The sequence below is a fragment of the Poecilia reticulata genome, chromosome 9 (genome assembly GCF_904066995.2).
Source record: "Poecilia reticulata chromosome 9, P_reticulata-male-v2, whole genome shotgun sequence".
In the NCBI taxonomy this organism is placed as follows: domain Eukaryota; kingdom Metazoa; phylum Chordata; class Actinopteri; order Cyprinodontiformes; family Poeciliidae; genus Poecilia; species Poecilia reticulata.
The window spans coordinates 16,547,205-16,567,912 of record NC_088838.1 but is presented as its reverse complement, the minus strand read 5'-3'; the positions used below and the strand labels follow the sequence as shown (position 1 = coordinate 16,567,912).

The 20,708-nt window shown below is 39.1% G+C and overlaps 2 protein-coding genes across 3 annotated transcripts in view; both read right to left on the bottom strand.

The window, feature by feature from the left end:
- Positions 1 to 20,708, bottom strand: part of LOC145552788 (uncharacterized) — a 176,204-nt gene that overhangs the window by 20,719 nt on the left and 134,777 nt on the right. The gene's annotated exons all lie outside the window — the stretch shown is intronic.
- The window catches only part of ssbp2a (single stranded DNA binding protein 2a), a 66,642-nt gene that overhangs the window by 8,766 nt on the left and 37,168 nt on the right, over positions 1 to 20,708 (bottom strand). For both annotated transcript variants that reach the window (XM_008418873.3, XM_008418874.3), the window contains exon 5: positions 733 to 822. In XM_008418873.3, coding sequence (XP_008417095.1) covers positions 733 to 822 — 90 coding nt within the window. The remainder of the gene's footprint in view (positions 1 to 732; positions 823 to 20,708) is intronic.

Genomic DNA, 20,708 nt, shown 5'->3' with positions numbered 1-20,708 from the left:
CAGGAGTGGAAAATGTCTTGCAACGGCTATTGATCTGAATGTCTGAAGCCGTCATCTGAATGTGACTGATAATGACAGATAATCAATCATTCAGAGCTGACATGAAGCACCGCTGCAAGTGCTTGCTACCTTGACTTTATTTCCACTTTCAGACCATTTTTCTTTTCATCATGTGGGCTAGCTTACACATACAGAAACCGAGACTATAAAAGCCCTTTGTGTTTAGTGCCGCGAAAGATTTAGAAAACTACAAATCCCTCAAACTGCACCATCGGGAGACGCTCTCTTTCACTTTCTGCACTTTCTGAAATGCCTTGTTTGCTGTTGAGGTTTTTCCTCCTTTGCGAGTGTCATTCCAAAAGAAACATGCTTAATGCATGTGTACATTGAAACAAATAATGAGTCGTTGCCTCGTCACTCTACAGGATCAGTGGTAGTTTCTGATATGGGCGACATGGGCAACAGCCCAGGGCGGCATCCTGTGGGGACCAGCATGAGCAAAGCACTGTCAAACAATGTGTAAAAATGATAATTCTTGCGTTTTGCTTGAAGTAATTTTGGAAGACAGACAAAAATAATAAAAAGAAATTGGCTAACAATTTATTTTAAAGACCTAGGAATCCCAAATGCCATATGTTTACTAAAAAGTAAAACAAAACAAGACTGTGTGTGTATGTGTGTGTGTGGGTGTGTGTGTGCGTGTGTGTGTGTGTGTGCGTGTAAATTGCACACCTGAAAAAATCCTGGAGGAACCGGCCCCACTGGCATGCTCTCTCCTGGGGTAAGGTTCCCTAGAACCGGGCTGGGAGCTGCAGCAGCACTCTGAACGGGTCAAACACACAAAAACAGAGTCTTAAGGCACCTTTTTGACCACATACTGATTAAAAACTACAGCACATCGCAAAAGTATGTATACCCCTTTTGTAGTTTTCCACGTGTGGTCACAATGAAACCAAAAGTGTCAATGTATTTTATTGGGAGAGCTTTGTGTGACAGAACAACAATAACCGAGGATAATTGTGAAATGAACAGAAGTGGAAATGGCTTTAAAAATTTCTAATTTGAAAAAAACCTGAACATTGCAGAGTGCATTCAGAGGTCCTTTACTCTGGCCTCATAGAGAAACAAAAATAATTGCAGAATGAGAGCCTTCGGTGAGAGCCCTCGTTCACAGCTTACGACAAGCCACTTAGGGGCAAACAGATGGAAGGAGGAGGTTTGGTAAAACAGAAACTGAAATTTTGGCATGAATGGAAATTTCAGACAGAAAACCAACACTGCCATGACCATGAAAACAATATAATCACTGTAAAGCATGGTGATGATGGCATCATTCTGTGGTAATGTTATTTTTTTTTTAGCATGGAAGAGAAAACCAGTCAGTGTTAGTGGGGAAATTAATTTATCTAAATACAGTACAAACCTGCTGCTGAAAGGTAATCTTTCAGCAGTGATATGATCCTAAACATATAGACATAAACATATAAATTAACCCTAACCCTACAGTGGAATGGTGTATGTCAAATAATATTCAAGTCATAGAATGATCTAGTCAAAGTTCAGCCCCAACTCCAACAGAAAATCTGTGCCAAGTTTTTAAAATGTTGCTCAAGGCTCTTCTCCCAAAAGACTCGCAAGCCTAATAATATTTATTCATCTCAAGAGCTAAGATTTTCTCAGTTAATTATTTGGATATCCCAGCTCTGGTATTTTACAAGTATTTCAAAATGAAAGGCACCAAATATCAAGTGAAATTTGTAAAAAAAATAAATAAAATGGGTGTCATCTGTGGCTTTCCTGCTGTCTCTCCCTTAATGGGGTGTTTCCTGTTTCTACCGGTGCCCAGCGATGCAGGCCCAGGTTTATTTTTGTACTTTGTAATTTTTTTTCTGTATGTGTTGTTGTGCTTGTCCCAGACGGGTGGCGCTGGATCATTTCAGTAGAGCCTCCTGACTGCTTCCTGTGGTATTGTGCTATTAACCCCGTGCTACCACCGAGTCCTGGCCTCTCGCCCATCCTATTCAGGAGTCCAGGGCAGGAAACAACCAGACGTCTAGGCAAAACTCCCAACTGTGTCTAGATGACGACGTATGGAGTCTGTGTACACATGTCCTTTGTATCTGCTGCGAGTTCTGTGTTTCTGATCTTCTGTCTTGCTGTGATGGATGGATAAAAAGAAGAACTCTGGCGAAATTCAGCGACAGTCTCTGAAGTTTCCGCCAGCTGACTTTTTAGGTCAGACAGGAACAAGGTTTAATCAGAGCCGAGATAAAAGCAAACTGACGACACTCCTGTATCCTGCGCTGCTCCACCCCGCCACGCTCGCTGCTCCCCCTGCCTCCTTCACATCTCTCCGTCATTAATGTCGGGCAGCAGGGAGCGGGATCCGCAGCAGCTTTTGGATTTTGTGTTCTGCTGCAAACATAGCCTGGGTTTGTCCCAGCGGACGAGTGTGCAGATGGACACAGATGGCTACTGTGTACCTCCATCGGTTCAGCGATGACTGGCTGGATTTGGTTTGTTTTTGAGCTTGTGTGTGTCTGTGTTCTGGTCTAGTGTTTAACATCATGCACATTGTGCTTTTTGTAAGTCACCCTCTTCTTGTTCTCACACTCTATTCCCATGCAGAGTGGATTACCCAGCATGCCTTGGCTCCCCAGCAGCCTGGAGGTCTGCTGAGTTTGCCTTCACGTTCAGAGGAAGAGGCAGGGAAAGGAGGACAAAAAGGGAGATCACAAGTGTATGCGTGCATGTGGAAGAAAATGTGTACGGGACCAGAAAAAACTGAAGGAGAAGAGGAAAAAAAACAAAAAAAACAAAAAAACATCTACCTGAACTGCTGACAAAGCAGCATTTTATGAATACAGCAACTAGCACAATTTAAATAGTTGCAACAACGAGAAGACGAGCATGTTGGCTCCCCCAGAACAGCGAACCATTCGATCGTCTATAGTAAAGAAGAAATCAGAAATTCAAGCAGAAATAAATTAAAGGTTTGTTCTGATGGCACAGATAAATTGTGGGAGTCCACTGGTTTCCATGGAAACGAACATGCGCAACTCATAGGATGGAACTTTGAGATCTCATTGGTAAAATCACTGCCCGTCACATAAATTGGAAACTGATTTGTGAGAAGGTAAAAATGATCTTCCATAATCAGTAATTTTGTGTAGTGAGTCAAAGACAAGTGAGGACATAAGACTCTGGATGAACTAAGTGTTGCAAAAAAAAAAAAAATATATATATATATAAAAGGATGGGCTAATTGGTGTCCTATTGTTCAAAGTATGACAGTTTGGATAGCAGTAACGGTGCCACAAGTGATTTTATTAAAAACAAATACTAAGCTATATGAAATGTGCTTCCCACTTACTAAATGTACTCAAATTAAAACTTGTACTGATATGGAAATCATCCTAAGTGTCGCATACTCACATAAAGGCAATTCACACGTTTTTGATAACAATATAGTAATAAAAGGAGCAGAAATAATTACACTGGCAGGAAGTCAGTTCACTGAATGAAACCTATAGATTGATTACCTAAAGTGTGATGTTTTGATGTCTATTTCTGTTAATCATCACGATCTTCCACTTTCAGTGACTGTAAATGCAGCATTTAAGATTAGAAAATTCCATCAGACCAATAAAAACACTTAATTAATACAGAAATGCGTTAATAAAAATCATTTTTAATACCTGCTTGAATAATGTTATTTTCAAAAGGTGTTTTAAATCTTACAAAACACTTTTTGTTGGAGTCTCATTAGAACATATATTCTAAATTTGTTGAATATAACTGCATCTGCATCTCCCAAAGGCTGAATGCTGCAGAGACTGATCTATGCTCACATTAAAAAACAATCCAGATGTAACATTTGCGAACAAGTCACACAATATTTTCTTACATTCGTTTTTTTGTTTTGCCAATTATCTTTGCAAATCTTGCCAGCTTTTTCCAGTGTAGAAAGGCAGTGTTGAGTGTGACCTGGCTGTGATTGCTGCTGTGTAAACAAGGTGCAGACATTGTTCAGCACCAGGAGGAGGAGACAGGAAGACATTCACTACTTCAGATGCAAAAGAAAAAAAAAAAGTTTTCTATCCCTTAGCAGTGTAATTTACCTACACAACGAGAACATATAGAAAATTATTGCATAATCAAAAGAACAATTTAATCTAGAACACTTCCTAGAAACTGTGGTTAAAAATAAAACTCAGTATAGACATATTTCTTTTTACCCATTTTGAATGTCAGTAAAGATGCCATCAGGTCTCCGAGATTGATGATTTGTTTTAAACTCCAGCTCTGATACACTGGGAAGTTCGCTTATGAACCTCTGAGGTTACATTTCAAATGCCTGAAGTTTCTGGCATGATGGCTGTTTTAAAGATTTTTCTGAAAAGGCTGCAATAATAGACAACTGTTAGAGAAGTCAAAAAAAGCGTTTACTATCTTTGTTATTTCAGAGTATTTTACGGTTTTATATCCTTGAAAAGTGTAGGAAATTGTTTTGCATTCAGTTAAAATTAGAGAAGGTAAAGAAATTATCCTTTGACGACTGTAAACTAGAGGTATTTCCTTTAATTTTGGGGTGGAAATTTAAGAAAAGAAAACGTAGAATGTTCTCTCCAAATAACTCAGATTTACTCAGACCACAGGAATTTAATTAAACACAGCGGCATTTGAACATCTTTAGTTTTTAATTTTAAAACAATGTCAGGATTTGATTTGTTAAGCTCTTGTTTGCCAGCTCTGTGTAAATACCAACTCCCAGCCAAGCTTAGCTTATTATAGCACTTAACCTCCGTCAACACAAATGGCCCACAGATTGTTAAACACTGTTAATGAGTCCATCATTTTTGCACCTCTCTTGCATGAAAGTTTGCCATGTGAGGAAAAAGTGCAGAGCGAGAACAACAGCAGCAGGAAAAAAATGCGTGGCAGCTGAACAGATCGTCACTATAAGACAGTGGAACTGGGTAAAGAGTCTTTAGGTAAATCTCTGGGTGAACGTAAACTGCAGATTTTTATCACTCTTGAGCTGATCAAGTTCACTGCACTTTCAATTTGTGCACACATTGTAACAGCCATTGCAAACCCTGATTGTTCACAAATTAAATTCTAAGCTGTTAAATGAAAACTAACTTATATTTGTTTTTTACACTTCATTAGATTTAATGAAGCAAGTTGTTTCAACCCTCCTCCAAGTTATCTGCCCAAATACGTCCGTTTTTTTGTTTTTTGTTTTAAACAGTTTTAACGCTCTACTCTTTGTGCATTTGAAGCTCCTCGCAGATTTCCTCTCTCTGAGCCATCCCCCCAGAGACGAGCACAACGACTTGACTGAAGTGCAACACTTCTGACAACAAGCTGATCTGCAATTTTGTGCAACGTTGTACACAATAATCCATGCAATCAGTTTTTCTCATCGAAAGCTGTTTGCAATAGATTCTGAAGCATTGCAGAGGCACCAGTCTGTTCTCAGATAAACACCTGCATCTTCTGGTAAAAAAAAAAAAATGTTTGTTTCATAAATTATTCAAAATACCATCCCCGAGGCAAGTATCACAGATACGCAACAAGACAGATCCTAGTGAATACAACAGCCCCACGAATGGATCTGCAGGAATAGTTCAGAAAACAGTCAAATGAGATTAGTGTATTAAAGATGTAAATAAATAAATAAATAAATAAATAAGGTGATCAAGGATTTTTAAAGCAGGGAAGACAGTATTCTATTTTCCTACACAGATAACTTAAGACCCAGTTAAATATTTTGGTAAATACTGTCTTTCTGCAACCCCCCCCCCAAAACTCTAGGAATGTTTGAACACTGTGCTGTTATTTGTCTTACAAGAGGATGCAAACCATTCATGTTTGCTTTTTCATTTAGTAACATCTTTTTCTAAGGTTTGTAGTACTAATGATATTTATTGCTTAGTAGATGGACAGGAATAGGGGCAGAGAGAGAAGACATGCAGTAAACGGCACAGGGTTGGGACTCCAATCACAAACAGCTGCGTCGAGGATTTTAGCCGCAGCATATGGTGAGGCTGCTACACCATGGAGCCATGTGTGGCAACCCTAAAGCCACCACATTGTATCCTACTGGGATGGGATGTGACAGACACAAAGTAGAATGCATTTATGAAGAGGAAGGGAAATAAAAATGCAATTACAACTTTGAAAAGTGTGCCAATGCATTTGTTCAACACTGTAGAACTGACCATAAAACTGCAATTACAGCTGCAGATCTGTTGGGGTTCGTCTCCACCAGGTTTGCGCATCAAGTAGTTTTAATTTGTAAAATATCTCAAGCTCAGAAAGATTCTATAAATTTGTAATAATTGCAGAGATCCATATATCCTTTTCATTCAACTTTATTATTATTATTATTGTGACAAAATGTGAAACAGCTCAGGGGTTATGAGTAGTTTCTCAAAAAAAAACAATGAATCGCGTGGTGAAATCCAAATAAATTACTTAAGTAATAAGATTCTGCTGAAGACATAAAACAAAAATGATCCAATGCTCAAATCACAAATAACTTTAATGCAATAAAAGCTCATTAGCTTTATTTATGGAGCATTTCTGCCATTATGGAAGGAACATGTTCAAACATCCACTTCCAATTCTGAAACAAAACTACGTTTCAGCTCTATTCACTGAATGTTACTCTACTTCAGCTCGTCACTTTACGACTTCATTAGGCTTTCTTTATACTGCACTCATGGTACACTAACCCTATTACATCACAGGCACAGTAATGCCGAACGAGATAACTTACAAATTCTTCCATCCCTATACGTGACCAGATACTGTCCTCTTTAATGTGTATGCTTAATGCATGTGTACATATGCGTGTGTGTGTGATGGTGGGGAGTCATTTTCATTCAATACTGCAGAGACTGAGAGCGAAGCGTGGGCGGAATCTCAAAAGACTGTCTGTGTCTATCTTCCCTCACCGTCTCAACCTGCATCGCTGTCGCCGTCTGCTTTCTGCTTTCTCCACTCCGCCGTCTCTCACGAGAACACAAACCAGGCCGATCTCACTTTTGTGCTCATATATTGGCCCCTTACTGTACCAATGACTTTACATTATGAGCACATAAATAGAAACATGCGAGGTCATGCGGTATTACGTGCTTTTGTCTGGCCAAAGTCTGTCTGTTTGATTTTTGTTCTTTAAATAAGAAGTCAACAACGTCGCACCTGCTCTGACCTTCATCATGAGCAGTGTATCTTTTTTTTTTATAAATCTATCCACCACATGTTGTTCAGCTACAGAAACTAAAAGTAGAAGAGAGAAAAACTTGAAAATTGACACATCTAATTGTATCTTAAAAATACAGTTAATCATGAAACCTATATGTATAAACCCAAGGAAGTAACGGTGAGCTAACAGTCTACAAGTAAAGTTTGCTGCAGGGCCCATCAACACAATTTGTGCAAAGCCCTGAGACAGCATGAGGGGCCAGGCTGGGATTAGTCATATTTCTGCTGATGATGGCTGAAACAGGCTGCCTTTAATAAATGGCGGCTGCCATGCTGTTTCACTAGCTTTTACTTTTCCCCTTTTTTTTGACTGAGAGGCTTTGTGACTTTATTTCTTAATAATTGTAAGGAGGAAATAGTAATTCGTCAGGAGAGATCCTAAATGGAAAAAAAGGGCAAGCTTCATAAGTTTCAGCTTGGTAGAAACAAAAAGCAGACTTTGGTTAAATTACAGGGTAGAACATATTTGGTGTGCAAAGGAACTTACTAGACAACTGGGATATTATCAGTGGCTAATCACACCGCTCCAATGATTGATACCGGTATCAGGCTTATTACACAAGCTTAGCATGTAGTGACAAAGTATTTTAGGTTTTCCCCAGAATAACTCAGAAATCTAAAACTGCTTAACTAAGCAAAGGTTGGGCTGCAGCAAGCATTTTTGAGCTCAAGTCTAATTCTATTTTTCTATTTTGCTTAAAATCAGTCTAAATTTGAACTAAAAGTCAAGTGGGAAATCGAAATGCAATAGTGAAAAGATGGTTTCAATTAACCAAAAACCTAACCAGTCCTATTGATTTCCTGAACTCACCTGAATTGTAGATTTAGTGTTTGAGATGGGAAAGCCACTGCTGTCGAGCTCTGACTGGTGATAAACATTATTCCCACAATTAGGCGGTGAGTAAATGAAGCATTTATACTTTTCAGGGCAATAAGAATGAGTTTGTGGGCTCGACTTGGACTGCGGTCAACTGGTTGATGAACACACTCCGTTTTGTGAAAGCAGAGCTATTAAGAGTAAAACTTCAAAAAGAAAGGAGATTTGCTAAGATTGCATTTCAGATATTCAAAAGAAAATCAGATTATACAGTTTTGCTACCCCAAATGTCATGGCTTTAACTGAATATCAAGAATATACATTGAAATTTATTTCAAGAAAACCTGTAAAATGCATGCATACTTTTTATTACTGTTTTTTGTTTATTCATAAAGCTTCCTTTTTTAGCTGTAGCAGTTTTTTTAGATCATTTGCATATATTTGTTCTATTAGAAAAAGTGATTATATTAATTAAAAGTATGTTTTCCTAATAACCCCTAAAAGAAGTATAATTTAAAAAAAATAATAAATGTTTATCTTAAACTTATACAAAATGTTGTGGGTTCTTTAAATGTTTAATGGACTTTGTTTAAGAAGAAGGAAGAATTCATCCTTCAGACACATTTTAAAAACATTTAACACCAAGTTTTTGTGTTCTAGCGACTACAACACTATGAATAATGCCAGTTCACACACATTTCACTCCTCTGACCTAAGCCTTAGCAGGAGGCCTTTACTATGCTAAAGTAAGCTTGATCCTGCACATTTCAACTCTAGAAATGAAAGTGTTATGATTTTGATGATGACAAGTTAATGACTTGTCATAATGCCGTTTAAAGTGAGCTCATGCAGCAGATTAAAAACTTAGTTAGCTTTTCTAATGAGCCATAATTAATTTGTGATCAGTTACAACTTAAAATTATGATTTAGATCAGTTCTGAATGCACACTTTAACTCAGATCTATTTAGTTTATTTACAAAGCACTAAATAAACACACTTTACAAGAAACCTTGAGGCAGACACGTCTCTGTTTATTCTTAATGTTTGAGTTTCCTGAAGATATTCTAATCCAATAATTAAAAAAAAAAGCATTTCTCTAAATCTATTTTCAATTTTACCATTTTAATGAGGACATGATGTTACCACGGTCAGAGCTGAGCATGGTGACAAAGAAAATGGTCACGCTGAGATGTACAAGAGCCACAGCACAAAAAAAAAGCAAAAAAAAAAAGCCCAATCCAAATCAAATTATGCTTTATCACTTTTGTGCAGAAACTGGTTGCAACAAATAACTGTTTTTCTTCATTGTAGTTTTTATTACTTTATTTTTGAGACTATGGTTCAAACTTTTTTTCATAATTTGACTGTTTCTGGTGCAGCTAATGTTTGGGTTTTTTTCCTCCTTGTGACACGCTTTTTTTTGTTCTTTTTTTTGACTGACGTGCTAAATGTTAATTTATACTGACGGACATGAAACAAGGATAAAACATTTTTGTTTCCAGCCACAAGGAAAGCTGAAAGCAAGATGCCCAGAGGTGGAGGAATGAGTCCACAGATGCCGTGTGTCTGGTTGTTACCGGCAACGCAGCACAGTCGTTCTGGACCACCTTGGTTTAGAGTACGGATATCAGAGCATCAGAATCTGCCAGGAGACTTTCAAACCAAGGTTGACAGTTTTCACAAGTTTGTTGAACAGCAGCTATCAGAATACAACTTGCCACCGGATTATATTCATTAGCATAGACAAGGTCCCCCTCACGTTTTACAATTTCTAAATAATTGCAACTTATAGTCCAACACTACTATATTATTTCCTTTTCTTTTTTGACTGATTCGGCTAATACTGCAAACTGACTTATAATCTGGAAATTCTGGGGCTTCTTCAAAGCTTCTGCAAAGTTTTGTCTTGCAGAAGCAAGACAAAACTTGCTTTGTCTTGCAAGTTTTGTCTTGCAAGACAAAACTTGCTTTGTCTTGCAAGTTTTGTCTTGCAAGACAAGACAAAACTTGTCTTGCAAGTTTTGTCTTGCAAGACTGATCGCGACTCTACTAAACTTGCTTTAGTACTAAACTTGCTTTAGTACTAAACTTGCTTTAGTACTAAACTTGCTTTAGTACTAAACTTGCTTTAGCGATCAGCACGCGTGCTGATCGCGACTCTGTGGCTTTCTTTAGGAAACTTCTCAATTGCATCCGAATCCAGAGTGAAGAACCACCAAGACATCCAGAGACTATACCAAAATAGAAAATCTGCACTTCTAGAGCGACAAAAATGCTGCTAAAGCTGCTACTGAAACAGACCTGAAGGTGGTTTAGAGCACAAACGCTTCTGACCCAGTAAAGAACCACTAATATAAGTTGTGCGTCTGGTGATTCTAATTCTGGAAACTGACAAATGCAATTTTATAAAAATGTAGTTTTTACCTATTTGTTAAAGCTACCACAGTCAAATATGAAAGAGATAATCCACGAAAAAGCAACCATGCTCCTCTGTCTGTTCCCCATGGTCCTATTGCTGCAGAACTGCACTGCTGTCATAGAAAACATTATAGCTGCAATCATCAGATTATTTGAGCTGAAGAAACACTTTATAGCTAAGCCCAAAGTTATTCATACCCCTGGCAGACTGGATGAAATATTAATATTTCATCCGATGGAAGGAGCTGTAAAAGATTTCTCCAATGATTTATGAAAAGGGACAAAATAATTTGACATCCAGTATTTTTAGGCAGCATGTAATAATTTTTAGCTTAAATGTAAGATAAGCCAGACAAACCTTGATGCATTATTATAGTTTTTGTAGTTTACTCTTTGTTACAATGTTCATTCATATAGTTTAACATAAGTTATCAATGCTACACACTACAACTAGTACATGTGCCTTTAGAGCCTGTTGTAGTGGTTCCTCCAGGGTGTTGGGTTTCCGCAGCTCCAATCGGAACAAGAGTCAGTAAACACCCACGAGAGCAAAGGAATTTGAAGTGGGACTGGATGCTGATTAAAGCCAATTCCAAATAAACAAAAATCAAATTCTGGCATGCGTCTGAGTTTGTTGTGTTGCGTGAATGAAGCTGTTTAAGATAGCTTAACATGGTGTAGAGTGGTTAGTGTTAAGTCTGTGGGCCACATGGAGTACATCAGGATGTATAAATGACAAACCACGCAGGAAGGAACTCCATCTCTCCTCCCTCACGCTTTTCCCCTCTCCCTCCATCCTCTCAAATGCCATTAGTCCACTTCCTGAACGAGGGAGGCAGGAATGGAAAGAGGAGTTGCTGTTATTCTGCGTAAGATACAGTCTCACTCGTGTGAGCATATATGTGCATACATGTGGAATTAAGATGAGCACTAATTTAAATGTGCATATTAAAAGAAAAGAAAACTTAAAAACAATGTTTTGCCAAGCATTTGATCAAGTATTACCCCCTTCAACCAGCCAAAAATGCTCCACTAAGCGCCACATCCAGAAACAATGATTACCAAAACTAAAGGTTCAAATTTAAAAGCAAATATGGGACTCTCTGATACTCACTGCTCCCTTTCTTAACCAACACATGCCATATGGTACAGCAGAGAAAAAAGTTGCTACATGATAAAAAAAGGGCAATTTATATATAATTATGCCGTGACTTCACTGTTGAGCCGTACTATACAAAAGCAGCTAAATTACACAAGAAAACACTAAAATCTGTTGAATCACTCTGTCACATCTCAACTCGTTTTGTCACGATTCAGTAGACATCATGACAAAACAGGTTTATGATCATGATGTAAACTTTAAAAAATATATTGCCAAAAAAAAAATAAAACTAATAAAAACTCCTTATCCAAAATCATACCACATTCATATATATAAACAAACAAAAACTATTATCTGTCAGCACAAAACAAAACAACAAAGGTCACGACAACAAAGCAGACTGGTATCCCCAGAAATAGTATTGGATTTAGTCATTAATGTGCTGCAAACTTGAGAATACCGTAAAAAAATGTGACATTTTAAATACATTCAAGGTTGCATTCACCAGCATGCAACCACAATCTTCCATGTAAATGCTTCTTCTGATTAACACCTCTTAAGTGTGTTTTTAATTACAGAAACTCCTGTAACTTTTGTAAAAGAATCTATCAGGGTAAGAAAGAGAAAGAGGATGTTACATGAAACCTCAGTGACAAAAGAGTTTTCCTTTTTTTCTTGCACATAGAAATAGCCAAAACCAAAATGCAGAAAGTTTTGTAATTTTCCAGCTGCTTTTTGCTGCCTTTGCTGAATTAAGAAGTCCTCTACACGATTGCTGAGATTAATCAAAAAAGGAAAAAGAAATAAAATAACAGTATCAAAATGACTCAACCATACAAGCTACAAATATGTCTGAGAAAAACAAAATCCTGAGTAAGATATTTACATGAAATTATTTCTCTATCTATCAGCATAATAGAAGTACAACTATTACATATAACAATGCATTAAACGAGTCTCTGTTTCACTTCTACTAATGAATGAAAGCGTCTTTTTGAGACTTCAAAGGAGGGCTGAAACTTAGAAATGTCAGACTTTTGCAAAGATTAAAGGTACCATGGCTTATTTACTTTAGTGGGTAACTTGTGATGTGAACTTGAGGTTTCTATGTTAGCTAGTTTTATATCATATTTTTATTACTATAACAAAATACAGTCTGGCCTTATAGTTCACTGTAATTAGTTCCAAAATATTACATTAATGTTAACTTAAATACATAAAATAGGACTGAACTATCTAAATAATTACTTTCTTATAGTTGAGAAGAGACAAATAAAACACACATGCAAGAAAACATTCCTAAATCTTCAACTGATGGTTTTTGCATTCTTAAGTCCATATAGCAGAGCATAATTAGAAGGTAAAGAAACTAAGTTTGTGTGTAGTTTAAAAAAAAAAAATAAAAAAATCAAGCCTTCCCTTTTATGCATTTCAAAATTAATCTTGATCCAATCAAATCCTTGCAGTTCTCATCACCTCTGGCAAACATTACCCTGTTCAACAGCATTCCCTGCCACATTTGACACTCTCCTGTGCAACATTACAGCTGATTACCAGGTAAAATGGAAGCAGAGCACTAATCTACTTGGTCTCGCCGGGCGACTGCAGGTACGGCGATATGAGCTACACAGTGGGACGGCAAGGAAAGAGGGGGAACATTGGCTGTGTTTCCCTCATTACTAACATCATTATCGACCCATGTAAACATCCCCGAGGCTGCGGGGAGCAGCATGAGGGGAGCCACAGGTTGATGCACTGTCAGATACTCATACAAAGCTGAAAATGATAGTCACTTTGTGTCTGGGGAGTCACTACTCCTGCTACTATCTCACGTAGTTCCACAACAACTGAAGAGATAAGCGAGATGGAGTGAACGCAGAGGAAATACAACACAAGCAGATTTAAATGTCCCAGCTGGAGATGAAGAAGAGGGACGACTATCAAGGTCTTTCCTATCTAGCAGATCATCGCGAAGGCAGAACACAGACTCTGAAATCTACAGATGGTGTCTGGTTTATCACCATTATTTTAATTATTTTAAAATACCAAGCTGCTAATGCAAAGTTCATGATGTTGCTAGATGGACACGAAGGGAGAAAAAAAAAAAAAAACTGCCATGTTTTAAGGTTTCTCTAGTGCTGGAAGGCCAGGCACAGGAGAAAACGGTAGATAAGAATATGGATGTCGACAACAGTGAAAAACCCACAGAGGTTAGTTGGGGTCAAAGAGATAACGTGCCAGACTGATCGAGTCAGCATTCTCCTTTTTACTCTTCTGCTTTCCTGGTACCGTTCAGCCACAATTTCAACAGCTGAAAGTCATGATTATTCACCCGGCTTGCTAGCAGAAACAGCCTCTGAAGGTGCTTCAGACATTTCACATATTTAATTGCATCTTCAGAGAAGGCCAGACATGATTCTAGAGAACACAGAGTGGAAAATTGCTGAAATATTTGATTTTAAAAAACACACCAATATGAAGCATCATTTTGGCCACAGAATCTAATTCTGACACTTGACATTGGAGTCTGAGGTCTTCCTGACAAACAATACAACAAGGACATGTCTTATAGAAGCAGTAATTCAGAGTATCACAGGGAGCTTTGACAGGCCTTGATGATGAACATACTACTAATACCTTTGTTGGGACACAGCAGGGGTGGCTATATGTGTATGAATCACAAATATGAGCCGAGTAGCTCACATGGACCTCTATGTGCCATTTGTTGCAATTTTACTGACTTATTGTGAGACAGCATAAAAATTTCTTAGAAAGATTTTAACTTCTGAAATGCATGCATGATCTGTAACCTGAAAAAAACAACAAAAAAAAGGCTTGACACAACTTCTTATTTTAGTAGATCGATTAGAATCGGCTCGGAAAGTTTGCGAGTTTGATCTAATCGTTTTTTCTCTTGCTAAAATTATTCTTTTTCGGTTGAAATTACTATGACACAAAATCCTGTGTTTAAATGCTTACTGCAACAAATGCTCTATGACAAAGGAAGACTATTGAACTGGTGTTATTGGGGAGAGCAAATCACTGAACATAATGCAATGGGCATAGAGATGCAGGCTGGACTTGCAAAATATATATATATATATATATATATATATATATATATATATATATATATATATATATATATATATATATATATATATATACCGTTTCCGGTGAGAGTTGGACTCCGCCAAGGCTGCCCTTTGTCACCGATTCTGTTCATTACTTTTATGGACAGAATTTCTAGGCGCAGCCGAGGTGTTGAGGGGATCCGTTTTGGTGGCCTTAGGATCGCATCTCTGCTTTTTGCGGATGATGTGGTCCTGTTGGCTTCATCGGAACGTGATCTGCAGCTCTCACTGGAGCGGTTCGCAGCCGAGTGTGAAGCGGCCGGGATGAGGCTCAGTGCCTCCAAATCCGAGGCCATGGTCTTGAGCCGGAAAAGGGTAGAGTGCCTTCTCCGGGTCAGGGGGGTCGTCCTGCCTCAAGTGGAGGAGTTTAAGTATCTGGGGATCTTGTTCACGAATGAGGGAAGAAGGGAGCGGGAGATCGACAGGCGGATTGGGGCAGCGTCTGCCGTGAAGCGGGCGCTGTACCGGTCCGTCGTGGTGAAGAGAGAGCTGAGCCAAAAAGCGAAGCTCTCGATTTACCGGTCGATCTACGTTCCCACCCTCATCTATGGTCATGAGCTTTGGGTCATGACCGAAAGAACGAGATCACGGGTACAAGCGGCCGAAATGGGTTTCCTCCGCAGGGTGGCTGGGCTCTCCCTTAGAGATAGGGTGAGAAGCTCGGTCATCCGGGAGGGACTCAGAGTAGAGCCGCTGCTCCTCCACGTCGAGAGGAGCCAGTTGAGGTGGCTCGGGCATCTGGTAAGGATGCCTCCTGGACGCCTCCCTGGTGAGGTGTTCCGGGCACGTCCCACCGGGAGGAGGCCTCGGGGAAGACCCAGGACACGCTGGAGGGATTACGTCTCTCGGCTGGCCTGGGAACGCCTTGGGATTCCCCCGGAGGAGCTGGAAGAAGTGGCTGGGGAGAGGGAAGTCTGGGCCTCCCTTCTGAAGCTGCTGCCCCCGCGACCCGACCCCGGATAAGCGGAAGAAAATGGATGGATGGATATATATATATATATATATATATATATATATATATAGATAGATAGATATTTTTGAGATCCAAAGGATTTTCATGTTGGGATGGAAAAAAATGCTTTCCCAAACACTGGTTTCAAGCACGTCAGCATTTTACACAAACACACACACAATATTTTAACGCTCTCATCTATTGAGGTGAATAATAACATTGGATATCACCTTTAAAGACCCTCATTTCAAAGAAATGCCCTCTTTAGACGCTGCTGCTTTAATCAAGCTGCAGTATGATTATTAGCTCAAACAAAAAGTTTCTAATTACACCTGTTCTTAATTTCGGAAACAATCGGTATTTCCTGCAGACAAACCAACAATAACTGCTCCATCCTAAAGCTCCGTCTCCGGCTTACTCTCACACCTTCCTTTCTGTCCTGTCCTTATTTAACCTCTCCACTCCGCAGCATGGGTTCATCTTTGCTCCAGCCCACTGCAGAGCGGCAAAGCATGCACAGATCAGCATCACACAAACACTCCATCTTGGCATGTTTAAACACGCATTTGACATGACTCAGCGTAATCCACCAGTGGAAAACACACTCCTCTGAGACTGGAGGGCTGCGTGCGACAGGCTAACAAAAAAAAAAGGGGAAAAAAAAGAAAAGAAAGAAGAAAAGCACAGCAACAGACATTCAGTCAAATGTGGAGCAGAGGGCAGAGGGAGGCAGAGGGAGTAAAGGGTGCAGCAAAAAAAAACCCGCTGATGTAAAAAAGAGAGAACGGAGCAGAGCAAAGAGGGATGGAAACAGAGCAAGTGATTATAATGATTTTTTAAATTATTTTATTGTAGAGTGGATTCAGATCTAAAATATAATGTTTTTGTACGAAAAATGATCTGAACATCATGATGACCCTTTCTATCTTGGTAAAAGTGTGGAAATACCCTTTCTTTCTTTGCTCCCCTGTCTTGCATTGCACTTGGCTCCCTCTTCATTGCCATGGCAATGATGTTACAGTGAGTCACCTCCACATCTCCCTCCTCCTCCTCCTCCTCCTCCACACAGCCAAGGAGGAACATGGGAGCGAGAGAGAGGGAGACAGACAGAGAGATGTGGACAGAGAAGACGAGAGAGAGAGAGAGAGAGAGAGAGAGAGAGAGAGAGAGAGAGAGAGAGAGAGAGAGAGCTGGGGGTGCAGTTTCCGTGGAAACAAGAGCGCGGGGGTCTCTCCCCAAACCCCATTGGTTCCCTGCTAGTTGGAATCAGCTTGCTCCCCACAACATATGCAGCCAACAGAGTTACTGTTTCTGGGTCTCTGTCCACTCTCCTTGTTTCTGCAAATGCTTGCAGACAGGAAAAAGAAATGGTCAAAATCTCGTTTTCTCTTTCATTCTACACACTGCAAATTTGCAGTGTTGGTTTTATTAAGTTCCCCCCTGATCAAATAACATCATTCCCAAACTGAAATTTCTTTAGGACAATGCTGCTTTCCAGAACAAGATTTGCAACTCTTACAATCAAACAAAAAAGCAAAATCCCACAGTTTTTCAGATGGGAAAGCTGGGAGAGACTATACCCCAATTTGCTCCTTCAGCCTCCCATTAGCAATGTGAACTGATCCTGCAGGGGTTGGAGCATATTCCATCCTTTTACCTCTCGGTTGTTATGTAAATATGAAAAAACAATTTCCATGTGTGAGAAGAAGAGTATGAATTTAGGATGTATGAGCATGAAAAACATCATTTTCATCAAAGATTGTTGCTGCCGGCAATCGCTCTTAATCTCCTCTTCTCCTCCGACTGTGACGCGTCTGCCGTCTCCCACAGTGATACCACACAATGACACCGGGTTCCTCCGCCCCTGCTATAATACGTCTCCCTGTAACTCTGCTGTCAGTCTGCAGCACACTTTTCATGTCTGCTTCTTCTCGGCTTCATCCACCTCTCTCTTTGTTCAGCTTCAACAGTTTAACCTTGTGCAGGACGCCAAAGACGGACTTTCGCTGTTGCTGTTTTTGCAAATAAAGAACTTCCCAAAACTCTAGAGATGCACTGATCAGGCTTTAAGTGGCCACTGCTGAATAACAGGTTGTTTTTTTTTACTTATTTATATAAAAAAATCTTGTAACTGAATAATTCATTTGTACATCACTCTTGTTGCGTATTCGTTTATTTATCAGCTCTTAAAAACAAGTGGATGAAGTCAACTGAAGTAGCTTACAGGTTCACACTTCAAGACAAAAAAGAAAAAAGAACCCTCCACAGTTTGATGCCGAGTGACGTGGCAAAATATCTCCACAAGTACTTTTCACTCACAACAATCACTTTTTCCAACCTCCGACTTGCTTCGGTTACTGAACGTTCTTATCTGGAGGCCGCACTGCATGACCGGTACGACTGTCAGATACTGATAATCTGCTGAAATCGGGTGGAAGAACTGTTTCTCTGTGGAGCTCGTTAACAGTCTTTGACCCCACCGACACTTTTTGCACCTGGATCTTAAGAATTAATGTCGACTGTGAGAATTGTGTTGGGGTGGAAATTTACTCCAAGCTCCTCAGTCAGGCACATAAACACAAACAACAATACATTTTCAAATCAAGTAAGATATTGTCTGAAGCAAATGAATCTGGAGTTCTGCTAAAAGTCACACAAAGACAGAAACAAACTGAAAGGCTTAGATCAGACATGAAGTTATTGCTAATGGTAATCCATCCAGGAGTGTTTTCCAGCTACAGTAGAATGTCTTGCAAAGTCTTTATAATTTCTGATCATTTTCTCATTCTGTAATATTGTAAACTATGCTGCTACCGAATTCTGGAAAGTGTGATTTGCATATGTTTTATTACCTTTTGTTATGAAGCTCACAATGAAAATCAAGTCCAATTAATTACCTTCAAAGGTAACATGTTTGACGGTGTTGGTAATTTGAACTAAGTATAAAGACCTCAGAGATTTGTTAGAGAACATTAGTGAGATAAATAGAATAACTAAGATGGAGGAAAGTTTTGAAGACGATTAGGTCATAAAACCTGCATTTCTATTTTTAAATACCTCACAAGCAATTTGCATTCCACCAAATGAAAATAGAAAGACTGTGGCAGCTGCAAATAGAGGTAACATTTTATTTGAACTGAAGGGGGTGAATAAGACCGTCATGACACTTTCATAAACATGACATAACACCTGTCACGAACATGAATAAGCCTTCATGAATATTTATGACTGTTGTCATAAAGCGTCATTCGGTAAATTATGACACTTTTAATACAAAGTTGACATTATTCAAAATGTCTTTGTTGTAACAACTTGACATTAACCAATAAATCATTACTGTTCAAACTTTACCTTAATAACATAAAGTTACCTAATTTTTAAAGTGCAATCAGTAATACTTTTATAACAAATTTATATCAGTATGTCATGTTTATGACAGTGTCATGTCAGTCTTATTCACCCCCCTTCAAATAAAGTGTTACCAAAATGGAAAAAATATGGCCATCAATCTCAGGACAGGAAGATTTCTCTGCAGAAAACCATCAATAGTATCTGTTGATGAGCTGAAGGGATCCGTCAGTCTGGTAGGTTAACTATTAGTTGTGCACTTAAAGAATCTGGGCTTTGGCCTTCAAAGGAGTGTCAACAAGAAAGCCATTAGTGAAAGAAAGTTAGAAAGAGTCCAGTTGAAAGCTTATAAAAAGCCACATAGTGGCCACAGCACAAGAACATGCTCTCGTCAGTTTAAAGTAGAAGTGAAGGTGGAGCTAAACACGAAGTAATCCGTAGAGGTTGCAGAAGACTTGAGACCATGACGAACATTCACCCTGCAGAGGGACAAAGTCTTAAAAACACAGACTGGTTAATAAAACGGCCCTGTCAAAGTCCAGGCCTAAATCCACCTGAGAATATGTGACAAACTGATGTGCAGAGATGCTCTTCGCCTAATCTTAATAATTTTAATTTAGTTTACAATTATGCTCTACTTTGTGGTGTTGGCCTTCCACATAAAACCCCAAGTAAATTCATGAAGGTTTGTCGTTTTAAAGGTGAAATTCTTTTGGAAGGTACTGCATTTCAAAACGACAACACAGCTCATGTCTAAAAATGAGCACAGCTTTGCATCTCATTCCGTAGAGTTAGATTTTGGCTTTTGTCTCCAATAAGGCCATTTCCGGGGCAGGAATTTAAAAATAACCTGTTTTTATGACTGCAGTAGCCAGAGCAAATGGAAATTGCTCATTTAGTATTGAGTACACAATTTACAAAGCACTTAACCGAACTGTAAACGGCCTTTCTGATGTCTGTAGAGCCTTGCCCCAGGACAGAAATCAATAACATTTCTTCTGCTTTTTTTATTTTCTTTCATCTGACTTTTCTTTTTCTTCTCTTTTAACATTAGACTAATGTCCCAGAAGGCTCAAACCTAGCTGTGGGAACAGCGTCTCCATTAAACCAATCTCCAAGAAGTAAATAGAGACGAGATAAAAATCCAAGTGAAACTCCTCTCTAAGACAAACTCAGAAAGCCAATCGCAGAAGCAATAGACGGTTAAAAGTGCGATAAATGAAACCGATGACGGTGTGATCATTTCATCAGTTGTAAAATAGAAAGGAACAAAAGGGCAATTCATGTGAGCTTTAACGTCTCCCAAGAATTACTTAGGGTTTCGCTCTTTAATTAGCAATCTGAAAATAATTACTAAAACAAATGTCTGATAGACATCTCTATTCGTTTTGATGTTGATAGACTGACAGGGAGACACAAAATCTGAACCGATGTTTGCTTCTGCTTTCCTCTGAACTTGCCCGCTCCTGGTTTAACTGAGGGACGGATACGAGCCAAGTCAATCCGACCTGGGCGTGCGACACTCTGCAGCACTGAAACAGTTCATTGAATGTGACTTTGCTCTAATTGCGATTGTACTAATTGTAATTTCCCCGTTACATCCTGGTAGTAAATGTAAGAATAAGACACTGCCGATGGCCTTTTCTATCGATTTGAAGATG